Raw genomic sequence first — 13,924 nt, forward strand, 5'->3', positions numbered from 1 at the left:
CATGTCTCCATAAGTAACTTTGCCTGATTTAAAGCACTGTCTATTAAATACACCCTTAAAACAAAAAACAGTGCTGGTCATCCTGTAACAATTGAGGTCATCATAAAAATGCATTACAAGTCTAAAAGAAAAGAGAATCAATGTATGACTTTTACATTCTGTAATACAACTCTCTCTTACTCTCTAACTAAATGTCTACACCACAAAACATAATAACTCACAAAAAAAAAGAAACACTGAACCCTGACACAATGCTAAAAGGTAAGATTGAGATGGCGATTGGTATAAACACTAGGGATGTTTGGGGCGAGGGTTGTCTAAATGAGCGGCCTCAGGTGTTTCAGCAGCAGTGGAGAGAAGCACTGCCCCCTGCTGGACTCCTCCACGAGAGTCTCTTCTGGGCAGATTTGCCCCAACACTGGTCATACTTGAGCGGCTGCTTCTGTAGCTGGGCCGTACTGAGGGCAGGAGAGAGCTAAACTCAGAGGTGATGACAATGCTGGGAATCCGACCAATCGCACCTCTTGAAACTGGCATGTCTGTCATGTCACCAGCCTGCAAACAGCACAAAAGAACATTTAGATTTTGTCGATTATCAGCCTTTATTGTACATTAAATCAGAATGAATTTTTCCCGCAGATAACACTGCTGCAATTAAGCTCAGCATGACCTCCATAACAAAACACTGACAGCATAATTCTCGGTTTAATTAATAGGCATTCACGTATGAAAGATGATTGTTAGAATTATTCTTTCAAGGGCACATTTTTCTTCCACAGAAAGAGACATTTATTGGAAAAATGGAACAGTCATTTTATTATATGCTTTACTTTTGTAATCAATATTCTAATTAATTCACTAACCATTTTGTTTTCTACACAGCACACCATGATTCATCAAATAGCATTCTAGAAATTTAAATACGCTTGCAGATTTTTCATGCACAAATTTGATTGCCTAGGCGAGTTGCTCTTCCAGTGGCACCAGAACACAATGTTCCTGAGGTCAGGACATTTTACAAAACCATACCGCCTACAGGATCCCGCAACAGCTTGAGATGTGCACGTCAGCAGTGAGACTGGTTTACACTGAACTATTATATTGAACAGATTCACTGTCAGACTTACAGCTAAAGGAAAAGTACGATCAGGTTGAACGAGTCCGACCACAGACACATCATCCACATCAGAGGAGCTCTAGGTCAGAAATGAGAGAGTGAGGTCACTCTTCAGGTACATACACCAACGTTCAAGAGTGGGGTCAGTAGGAATTGTTTTTAAAGAAACACGCTAGGGCATAGTTTCAGTGAGGCTTGAGAAGACTTGAGGATGGATTAGCCCTTTTTGCATGAAAATGTTTGTTAAACAAGCTACATTCCTTTGATATTTGCCACATATGGAATGCATTCAGCATGTGAGGTCACCTTTTCAAAGATGCCCGAGTCATGGCTTTTGAGCTTAGACTTGAAGCTGGATGAGTTGCATGGTTTGAAGTCTGGGATCTCCGCAGTGTCCTTGCTGATGTCACAAGACACCTGTCGGCTGGCAGGCCTGGAGCTCAAACTCGAGAGATCAGCCTCAGTGTCTGTCCAGCCCTGAAAAGAAGAGGTCATAAAATACATCCATTACAATCACATTTACCCACATAAGAAGACAAAACTAGAGGTCCTTCAGGCAAACACACTCACAGATTCGCTGTCGGAGGCTGAAGAGAGCCGGGACTTGCCATTGCTGGTTCTGCGGAACGGTCCGGACATATCAGAGGACTGGCTTGTGACGGTGGAACGACGTGTGGACATGAAGCTGCTGTGGAACGGGTGGAGGTCACGCTTAGGGACGCACAACAGCACACGGAGACATGGAATGTATTTCGCTATGGCCAACCTGAGAGACACAGATGAGACACAAAGATAAGACACCTTAGACATGGTGGATCCATATTTACATAGAGTATGACAAGATCCAAGTAGGTTCAGTAAAAATAAAAATTATATAAAATAAATAATCCCCCCAAAAAAAAAAAAAAAAAAAAAAAATATATATATATATATATATATATATATATATATATATATATATATATATATATATAATTAGAAATATACAAGTAATTGAAACAAAACTTGCACTGGAAACTATGTTTAAGCAGAAGTGCAAAAACTAATAAAAACTAAAACTGAAATCACTAATTAAATTAAAGCTAAATAGAAAAATAATAAAAAATGACAAAAGCATATAACAAAATGACTTAAACTAAACTACAAATAAATACATAAAAATAGCTAACTCAATACATTACAATATATATATATAACGTATACATTATATACGTAAATAATACTAAAATAACACAGATTGTTATCAGATATGTAAAAAACAACTCCATTTTAAAGGCAGCAAAGGGGTCTTTATGCAGCACTTGGGGTAAAAGTCCAATTGGGGAAGCAATAGTTGATACAGTATACAGGAAATAGTAATAGAGAAAATAAGTTTAATGAAAAATTTTAGTGTCAAAATATATATTCATTTCAGAGCTCTGCATTAGCTATATAATTCAACAACATTATTGTATTTTAGACCTAAATCAAAAAAACCCTTTTGTCATTGCATGCATGGAAGGAAATGCATTACCCCAGCAGGCCTGTAGCCGCATGATACAGTACCATACCGTCAGGACGCCTCTGATGGATTAATTACTCTTTATGCTCAAATGGATATTTAGGTTAATTAAACCAATCAAAATGGAATTTTACACTTTAACCCAGAAGCAAGGCCTGTTTCTGATCAATTTGTGAATGAATGGCTCAGTGAGCTAGACAATAGTAAAATTAAAACAATCACAATTTGCCCCAGGTGTTTAGTCTTAATGGGGCCAGACCAGGTAATCTAATTTTATCTAATCTGACCAATGTTCTGCATTAATGTAAAGTAAGTTTGTCCATTTATCACTTATAGTACCATTACGGTTTTTCATGACCACTTCTGGAGTAAAAACTTGTCACAGAATCACCAATCTTGTCCCAAATATATTAAACTGACAACGATACATAGAGACTCCTGTACCTGTATTTGGGGTGTGTGATGGCATAGATGATGGGATTGTGGATGGCTGAAGCTTTGGCTATCACAGCAGGAACTGAATTCATATATGGTGTGAGCACATCAGCATACCTGCAAAACACATGCAAAACAAGTGTGTACATTAATTAACACTATTTTATGGATATCTCATATTGTTATTACTTCTATTTGTAGTCTACAAAATGACTATAAGTTGAATAAAATCTAAATGAACACAAAAGCGCTAAATCAAATAGCATAATGGTATATTATATTATATTATATTGCATTATATATCATATTGTGTGTGAGGACTGGGATTCATTTACCCAGCAAAGGCTGTCAGTGCCACAGTTGAATATGGAGACCAGGAGATGACATACATGAGAATGACAATAAGAGCAATTTTTGCCATCTTCCATTCATTTTTCAGTCGTTGGAATCGTTTAATTGAGTCTCTCTTGTTATCTCCGTTAATTTTGCCCACAGCTCTTCCAAAGACAAAAAGGAACAATTAAACATCACTGGTTTACTGCCATTAAAAGCTTTAAATAATTAAAATATAGAATCTATATATTATACATTATATATATATATATATATATAATACAAAAGACATTTTAACAGCTTTGGAACATTGCTGACGTTTGGTATATTTAATTCATACTGTATTGTTGGACCTGTTTCAAAGAACTCACTCATTAGTTCTGCGAATGGATCGGAAAATAAAGAAATAGCAATAGATGATGACGATAAGCGGAATGAAGAAGACGAAGGTGAAGAGAAGCATAGTGTAAGCTCGCACGGAGGGTGTAAAAGTCATATAATCCCAGGTGCAAGAGGTCAACAGCCCTTCAGGAACATAAGCACCTGCAAAACAGAGACAGACAAAACAGAATTTGAGAAGGGAAGTGAAGGATAGCCAGCAGTTAAGCCGTTTACACCCAGTGAAATATTGTGAAAACTGGAACAAACTCACACAGGAAAAGGATTTAAGACTACTGTCTGGCTGCTGGGCAAACTCAGTGAAATACAACCCAATGCACACACAGCTGAGGATATTTTTTAAGTACGCTATAATTATAATATTTCTTATCAAAATCTGACTTTCATGCGTGTGGGCTGCCAATCATCAGTTTCCTGAGGTTTGAGGTTGGTGTGCCGATCAGCGGTGAAGATTTAAGCTGTCAGAAACGTTAAAGGAGACAGACACCCTGCGTGTGAAGAGCAGGTTTTCTGTAAGTGCTAGAGAGGCAAAAGCACCAGGCTTTACCAGTCTATCCCTGTTAAGCTAAAAGCCTCGGACCTCAGAGACCACCTTTACACAGCACAGATCAGAGTCCAACAATGCAACGTTTGCAATGAACCCAACAACTCACATGCTGGTGTGCTCACACATGAATGATCCAGAATGCTCAGAGTACCTGTCCCAACAGATTTGAGCTAATTAAAGACTTTAAATGAGCATCAAAGGTATAGTCAACTCCATTAACAAAGCACCACACTTGGCCAGAGGAGAACTGGTTCCTTGCCACTGTTGCCTATGGCTTGCTCAGTTGGGGAGACTTAATATTCAACAATTGATTTGACTGTACTGACGCTGTTGTATGATAACTGAACTGAGCTGGACGATGACATCATTTTTTATTTGCAGAACTGCTTTATAGATGAAATGAACTAATTCAATAATTGATGATCTTTGCAACAGAACTGAATCAACACTGAACTGACTTCAGCTGAACAACAGCCAAAATGCATAATTTTTTCCCCCTGTTATCACTGTAAAGCTGCTTTGAAACAATCTGTATTGTATAAAGCGCTGTATAAATAAAAGTGACTGGACTTGACTTAAACTTCTTTCTTCAGTTGAACATAAAAGAAGGTACTTTGAGAAATGTCTCAGAGTTTTTTGTCCATATATGGAAATCAATGGTCACCAAAACCGTTTGGTTACCAGCATTCTTCAAAATATCTACTTTTGTGTTCTGCAGAAGAGAGAAAGTCATACAGGTTTCGAGCAACATGAGGGTGATGTCTCTTAATTGTGTATGAATGCTGTTACAGGACTGTTAGATATACTAGTAGAAATATCAAAGTAAATGGAAATATAGCTTAAGAACATTTTGGTCGGTTTAAAATGATAAAACAATAGATATACTACACTTACTCCATCCAAAGAAGGGTGGAAGGCTCCAGCCAAGTGAATAGGCCCAGGCTAAGAGAAGGATCAGCAGAGCTCTCTTCTGAGACAGGACACCAATGGAGGCTAGCGGCCGCGTGATCACGAAGTATCGATCCACTGCGATGACCATGAGCGTGATCATGGAGCAGATGCCAAATAAAGCCCCACAGAATGCATACAACTCACAACCTGGAGAGACAGGTGGAACAGAATTAAGTGAGTCTGTAACCAAGCACAATTTATAACAGATATATTTTTTGCTAGTTTTGCTGGACAAGTGTGTTAACCCTGTTGGTGTTTGTTTGGTTAGTGAAAATAACATTTATGCTTCCAAACAAAATCTAAATCCAGCGGCAAACTTCTTAAAACGTTTGAAATCTTGGTTATTGCTTTTTGGGGGTCAGTGTGAAGCAGATTTTAGGCCTGAAGACTCTTGGCTGACAGGAACACAGACCACTACTGGCTCTATTTGAGGGCCAACTTCTGCGACAGATGTTCATTAAAATAATCTGCTCTGGAAAACTTACAATGGATGATTTTCTTTTTGAATACTTCAGTCAATCTTCATGTGTTGATTACCAGATTGGTGTGTATACTGTACATGTTAACTGACTGCTTAATGTTACGATAAGGGCACTGAAAAACATTTTTGAGCGAACTATTTTGCATTGCAGTGGTTTGTACGTATGATTTCTTTTTAAATCAGTGGTTCACTTTTTTGACTCCAAGGCTCCCCCGTCACACTGGACAACTTACTGGATAAGGATTAAGTATACATGTATACAACTCAATTTCTACCCAATAAAATATTTTAGAGCTTGTCATAACGAGTGAAATGTATATTCATTACTTGATTTTCTGATTTACATGACTTTTCCAGGCATACTTTTTCCAGGAACACTGGTTCTACAAAGGATTTTTAGTTGTTTTAACTAAAGTCATCCTAAGGCCACCAAGTTTGCTGATGCCCCCTAGTGGGCTCTGGCCCCGATTAAAAAACACTGTTTTAAATGAACTTCCACCCTATATATCCAAATGCACATCACCCTGTTTACACCTGGTATTAAGATGCATTTTGGTCGATCGTAAAGGGGGTTTATAATGTTTTGAGCTTGTCCACTTTCAACCACTTCCAGAGGTTGTCGAAAACGCATTAGACCGGATTGCTTTCGTAGTGTAAACACTGATGTGGTCGAATGTGTTCACGTTGTAGCCACATGTTGTAGCCACAAAAGACCACCTACCACCTAAAGAAGAACATGTGGAGCATAGAAACAAACGATTTCACACCGTTATACTTGACAGACACAGTCTGCCACCTCCTCAACATCCACACACACCTGTCTTCTGTGCTATCAAAGCATATGTAAACAACAGAATGAGCGGCAATGCATTCAGTCTGATTCATGGTAACTGTGCTTGCTTTTCACAGAACACATTAACTGGATGCACTTTATTAATTACAAAACAGAAGCTTCTGTTATTGAAGATAATCCTCTCAAACATCAGGATGTCTTCTCTTACACCTTGTCAGATTATGCTTTTAGGTTAATCCTGGAAGACACCATTTTATGAGTTGTATCTGATTGATTGCGAAAGCTTTCACAGGGATCAAGCCTACGACTGTCACAATCAAATTAACTGTGGTCATAATTGTGCCTTGTGCAGTCAGACCTTGCAGAAACAGGAAGAGCATATTTTAACTCTTTCCACCAAATGAAACTGGGTCAGAGCCCATGCACCATAAGGGAGGCTTCAAACTGCACTCAGACAAGCATAACGCTTTAGGATCCCAGAAGGGAGATCAGAGGCTGTTCTGTTTGAATGGAAATCAATGGAGCAGATGCCTTCAATATGCTGAATAAACTGCTTTGAGTGGAAATTACACAGTATTTTGGTGTTTGGCAGTGTTTTACGGGATAATATTTTGATACAGGCAGAAACAGTTCATTTATGTCCCTGTGTTTGTCCCTGGACTTTTATGTTACTTCCTGTCCTGAGTGCCATGTTTGTAGTCCTATGTAGTTTTTTCCCTTGATTGTCTTTCCCTTGAACTCATTACCTTGTTAATCTCATTTACCCCTATGCCCTTGTGTTTCACTCATTGCTTTGTCAGTTGTTGAATGTCATGGTTGCCCTTCTCCTTGTGGTTTTGTTACACAAAACTACGTTGCTCTCTAATTATTCTAATGGTTCTTTGATGTCATATAAAGATCGATTCAAGTCGAACACACCTAAACTTTGACTTGGTGACCTGATTTCCTGTCACAGGGAAAGAGCAGACAACAATTTCATGACTGCCCAGTAAACTCCCTAAACACAAAAGATCAGCATCAATTACTATAATAATCACAATCACAGAGCGCTTGCTCTCATTGCAAACGTCAGCAAGCAGAAGATTCCAACAAATCCCAGTCAAGGCTGATGAAGGCAATTAAGATTTGGCCCTGATAAGAACTGACATTTAAAACACCTCAGGGGGGAAAATAGCCTTCTATCATTTAATATCACAAAGGCAGCATCTCACAGCTGAGCAAAATGACTAGCTAGACCTGAATATCAACAAGAAAAGCCTTGATGCACATGTTTTGAGAGCAATTTAGAGAGATTATTTGTCTACTGATGACAAAGAAACAACTGTACTAGAAAAGGTTACATACATCTGTCAGAAATCCATTCATCATTTAGCCACAAAAATATGAAGAGAGACTGGTATGAATCGTTGTTAGTGCTGACAAACCAAGGCCGTCTCCAAGGGCAACCTCTCCTTCATTTGAACCTATTCAACATTATAAGTGATTCGTTCAATTAAACCATCTTACTCTCATTTAATCTTAAATCCGTTCATTATAATTCAAAAAGTACAGTGCAATAAATCATGGACCTGCTTATTTTATTTCAGACACTGCCAATGCATTAACTTTTAATGATCTATCTGCAAAGATAATGCTGGATAAGTCTATGCATTTGACTGCCTGTGTGTACAGATTGGCTGTAATTGTAAATTACAGTTTAAATAAGTTGTGAAAACATATGATTGATCCTGTTTGAGCTCATAAATGACCAAATCACATTTTGCTTCAAACATTTTATCAACATGTCCTCATATTTAGTGAAACCATGCATGTACGTTTGTACCTTTCTCCCCAAAGATCCATCTCTTGTGCATGCTGGTGGTGAAAAAGATGGGTGCCTGGGTGACACACATGAGGAAGTCTGTAAGGGCCAGGTTTATTATAAACAAGTTGGCAGGTGTCCTCAGGGTCCGGCTCCTACACATACATGCACACACACAAACACAAAACAATCAATTGTTCATTTCTCTGTTCATTAGGTATATTCTATTAGTTTTATGTCTGTGAGAAAATCAGCCTCCCTGTGCAACGCAAATAGCTCCAAAGTCAAACTGGTGTGTCTACAAGAAACACAATATAGTGCAGTTTCGTGTCTGATTAAATCAGTGTTTTTGAACGAGTCAGTTGATTGACTGATTCATGACTCACTCTGACAGTCACTTGTTTGGTTCCTTAACAAATCAGTGTTTTAATCGATTCCATGACTCACTCATAAAGAATGTCACTTGTTTTGTTCCTAAATGAATCAGTGTTTTTGAACTAAATGGATGAGTGGCGATTCATGACTCACTCAGACAGTCACTTGTTTCATTCCTAAATGAATCTGTGTTTTTAATCAAATTGGTTGAGTAGATAATCACAGCTCAATGCAGCTCAACCAGGCCTCATCCCATTTTTTGCGTATTCCGTGGGCCACGTGTTTTGTTCCTGATTGCATCAGTGTTTTTGAACAAATCCTTTAAGTGAATGATTCATGACTCACTCAATGTCATGTGTTTTGTCCCTGAATGAATCTGTGTGTTTGAACAATTCCATTGAATGACTCAGACAGTCACTTGTCACCACCTACTCGCAACCTAATAGCAATAAAATCTGCAGAAGAAGTCAAAATTCGTGCAAACACAAACAAGCAAAAGGCCGCTGAACCAATTAAATTGGAACTAGAGTGGAACTAACTATTGTGTAAATGTGTCTATTCCAAGTTACGCACCAATCCATCTGACTACATTTTGGCTTCTTTTGATAATGAACAATAAAGCATGTCACACACTGTTTTCATAATACTTGTTCAACTTCACCTCAGCCTGTTCTTCCCACCTGCTAAATGCGTAGATGACCAGGAAGTTGCCCAACATGCCAGTGATGCCAACAGCAAGGATGACAGCACCAATAGTGTAATGAGCATGGTCAGGCACATCCACCGTTGGGAAAGGGTAAACTGACTCTTCTACCATGGCAACCTTGAAGACACAAAAGAACACATTAATTAATAGCTTGATGAAAAGCAGCAGTTGCTGTTTTATAGTGACCTTTGCATCAGAGAGGGCACAATCTGTTTGAGAAACACCATTAAGCCTGAACCCAGCTGACACCAACAAGACATTCATTCATTAAATGGGAGGACAGCAGATATATAAACAATACATTTACATTTTCATTTAGCAGGCGCTTTTATCCAAAGCCACTTACAGACACACTGTAGATGTTTTTATATTTTTGACATGATAAATGATAAACAGATCACAATTTTTTAACAGATCTCAAGATGCCTCCTTTTTTAAAAGCTTATATCCAGTTGTAGGCATCTCATCTAAATGGGAATTTGCACTATATTACAAACTCATAATAGAGCATTGAAAACAGAACCTATATAATCTTGAAGCAAGAGTGTGAATTTTAATAGCTGAAAACTTTATTTTATAGATTATTCTTTAGCCTTTCTCTTGATTAATACATGACAAATAAACAAGATCAGTAATTTAATTTAATTTAATTTAATTTAATTTAAGGCCAATAAGAAAAGATTTGCGTCATGCTTTGAGCAGTAAATCATTTCAAATAAACTGAGACAGATACTTAATGAGACTTAAGAAATATATGGCAAAGGGACAGTTTTTGATGGCATAATCTCTCACAACATTCAGTTCAATCAAATGCTTTCTCAGGTCCTGGGATGTTATTGCATGCATTCCTCCAGCACCAGAGCGCATTTTACCATATTAAGACGAAGCATTATGTCTGTGGGGTGGGGGGGTTAAAAGAAATGTTGAAAAGAGAAATGTTTTTATTATCATCAAAAATTACCTCACCTTTTTTCTGAAATAGGACAAAAATAAATAGGACCTTTAAAAAATCTGATTATATCAAAGGGTGGGGCACTTGATTTTCTGCTCTTATATTCCAATATTATCGACGCAGCGTTCAACTTGTTGCTAGGCCTATTGTTTTCTACAAGATAATAATTTTTTTTAACTTAAATCAATATTTCATAACCATATATTTATAAATAATTGTGTGATTCTACTATAATAACCATAAATTATTCATTATGTATTTTATTTATTTTGCTTGTCATGATGTGGTGCAAAAAGGAACACATGGAAATATTTGGCTTTCCTAGAGCAATAATGATCAAACCCAAACATTTCTTTGGCAGACATTTGTTTACTGCATTTTCCTCAGGAAAAGCTTTAATGAAAAGACCTTTAAGTGTCAGAGCTCTGGGCACACGAGATGGCTGTATGTATGCAGGACAAGCACTCCCGGAAAAGTCATTTCACAGCAGATGAGTGTAACCATGGCCATGACGGAGGAAATATGACAAAGCAGATTCAGTAATTGCCTTTGGTATATGTCAAGTGATGATGTGGAGAAAACTCTTTACCAACAAACTGTCAAAATCATTCATTTGTTATATCAAACACAGAGTCAGCTATAACAGAAACATGCATTTTCTTTTGCGTAGATGTGTTCATGGTTTTCACGCAACCTGTCTAATTTGGCTAGTTTCTTCTAGAGACAGAAGAGTTTTAGCCAAAAGAGGTTTGCTTAGACACAGCCTTTGGCATCAACAAACAAAATACAATATATGATATGAGAAGTGTTTGTTGCTCACATTTTTATTTGATTTATGATGATTTATGATGATTATTTGTTAAGTTGAATTTTACTTTTTGCATTTACCACTAGTGATTTTCCCTGTTTAACAAACCAGCAGTTGAGAACTACTGTTTTACACTATGCAGACAAATGTTTTTTGATGGTTTGTTTCTTCCAAGGATGGCACAGTAGAGCTGAAAATAAATCAGGCATGTTGACAGAAAGATTAAAACCTTGGAGATGTATAAACATGGTTCCTTTTATAAAAACCCAAACTTAACTGATACAAATCATGTTTCTCTTCAACTTCAACAGACATGGGCCATTTTGTGTCATCAAAACATTTATTAAACCACTTCCATCCTGAGCTGCACTGGCGAATTTATTTGTTCTGAAGGATCTTCAAAATATAGCAGTAGCCATTGCTGTGTGTTTTCATTCATTACTTCTGAGTTTGGGGTTAACTGAAGATCTAAGCCATGGAAAACTTTGAGGGCTGAGATAAGACCGTTTTATTTCTCTGGAATGAGAAGGATTCTAATGAAATAGATACTGTTTGAGTCCCACATCTGTTTCTCACTCAGGGTATATGACAGTAACTGTGCATGGGATTTTTCGAAGATGTTTCAGAATAAGCCAGCCTCTTCAAAACCATGTAGTTTTTCCAGAGAAAAAGGGGTATTGTAAAAGTATTTTTATTAACTGCAGATGATAATGCAGATGCACTGTCAGAAAAAAAGGATTTTAGGGGTACAACAGCTTGTCACTTGGACAGTACCCTTAAAGGGACATCTTTGTACCTTATATACCCCTAAAAGTGAATATTATACCTTTGAGTAGTAATATGCACCCTTAAGGTAGGCCAACTACTATGAATGTTTATTGGTAAATTAAGGTGCAAAGATGTCTCTTTAAGGGCACTGCCCTAGTGACAAGCTATTGCACCCCCTTAAAGGTACAAGTTTGCACTTTTTTTTTCTGAAAATGTGGGAATATTCGGAATTCCAAACTACAACTGAACATTAGAACTAAGTGTACAGTAAATTGTGCTAAGGTTATGCTTGCTTATGTTATATAATGTGCATAATTTATGATATGCCCCATTACATTCATTGTGTAGTTTAGTAGTTCAGAAGCAGAATGTAACAAGCCAAAGTAATTAATTTTAAAGAATCAATTATAGTGATTAGTGACCTATATTAAGCAAATGATTTGAAATGATTAAAGCATATTAAAGAATATAAAAAGCATGTCTTCATTTTCTCCACAAATCGGTTCCTTTAAATGTGATTAAATTTATGACAAAACCTCAACTCCCCTGATAATGAACATTAGTTGTGTTGTTATTTTAAGCTGAAAAATCTTAAGACAGAACAGTACAACTCTAGAGGTCTTTAATCATCTTTGATGATACTTCAGATGCATGTCCATTAACAGCATTATTCTGAACCTGCAGACACACATTAATCTGCTATGTGAAAATCAGTATGTTGGTTTTTATTTACCGTTACGTCATCCTTGAAATTGAAAATATACTTAAACATGGAACATTGCTGTGCATGGTTACTGCGTCCTTGGTTGAGCTAACAGATATGAATGTACTGTCATTCACAGGATGTTCACAGCTGTCCTTCATATCTGGATAAGTTCTCTTGCGCTCCAGATGCCGCTGCACTTGTTTGACTGCATTACCATGATTACTTAGTTAGCTCAGTTAGAAAGCAAAGCTGCCGGAGCTCGGCTGAACGCACGCAGTGCCAGTACCTCCCACTCTTTCATCTCAAACCATTTCTCCTAGTTCAACTGTGTACTGTTGTCCTTTTGGGGGCATTTTTCTCTTCATATTAGGAATAATGCTGCATTTTTATGAGTGACACCGTAAAAGACATGCCAATTTTGTCCAAAGCTGGCTGGCAAATAAGTCTGTTTTGGTTGATATTCAATATATTGGGTTTCAGTGTCAAACAACCAGCCACTTGTTTTCTTGTTGTTTATGGTGAATGGCTATGGAACTTGCAAAAGATTTCACAATAATACGAGTTTTCATAATAAAGATGTATGCACCCACACAAACTGATATAAAGCACAAGAACCCAAACTCAACAAACTCTCCTGAACCAAACCATCCCACATCTACAAAACAATATTCACTCTGCATGTCTCTGCTCCCAGACTACATTATTTTTACCAACAGGAGGAAAAGAACACATTGAGAGGTCTATATGTGAGCATGAACCTGAATATGATTATATTATAATCGCATGATTATGATGCTTTTTTTTTTATCCTAATCCCTCATGGTCAGTGAAGCTGGTTTTCCTGTGACGTTTGCTGGCATCAGATTGAGACAAATGAGCAAGACAACGCTAAACCCCCATTAATGTTATTGATAAACTTAAATCTATGTCACTATGTTCAGGAAATAACATCATCTTATCAGCCTTGGGTGTCACTGGGTTTCTGGGTCACATTTTATGACAGACTGGTCACAAGCACAAGTGCGTGTGTGTGAATTACGTAAATATGATTCATCATCACCTAATAAATCTTACTTGACCCAAATGTATCCTCCTAAATAAAATGCTAAAGGCTCAGAGTTACATAAAACAATTTCAGAGAGGTCAAAATGTGATTCATTACAGTAACAGCTTTTAGGGACCATTTTAAGGTCTCCCCCGTTCCACACCAAATACAGATTCAGGATATAATAAATACAGCACCCCCTCTGT

At 37.4% G+C, this 13,924-nt stretch overlaps 1 protein-coding gene across 1 annotated transcript; it reads right to left on the reverse strand.

Moving 5' to 3' along the window:
- Nucleotides 1-291: 291 nt before the first annotated feature.
- Nucleotides 292-9,550, reverse strand: opn4a (opsin 4a (melanopsin); the record flags this gene model as incomplete). The annotated part of the gene is made up of 10 exons (XM_081351615.1): nt 292-555; nt 1,128-1,196; nt 1,424-1,594; nt 1,688-1,883; nt 3,063-3,170; nt 3,389-3,550; nt 3,758-3,929; nt 5,227-5,430; nt 8,380-8,513; nt 9,414-9,550. 10 exons carry the CDS (start codon nt 9,548-9,550, stop codon nt 292-294), a joined length of 1,617 nt encoding a protein of 538 aa, XP_081207741.1.
- Nucleotides 9,551-13,924: the final 4,374 nt, after the last annotated feature.

Source organism: Scardinius erythrophthalmus (genome assembly GCF_964197995.2).
Source record: "Scardinius erythrophthalmus genome assembly, chromosome: 21".
Classification (NCBI taxonomy): Eukaryota; Metazoa; Chordata; class Actinopteri; order Cypriniformes; family Leuciscidae; genus Scardinius; species Scardinius erythrophthalmus.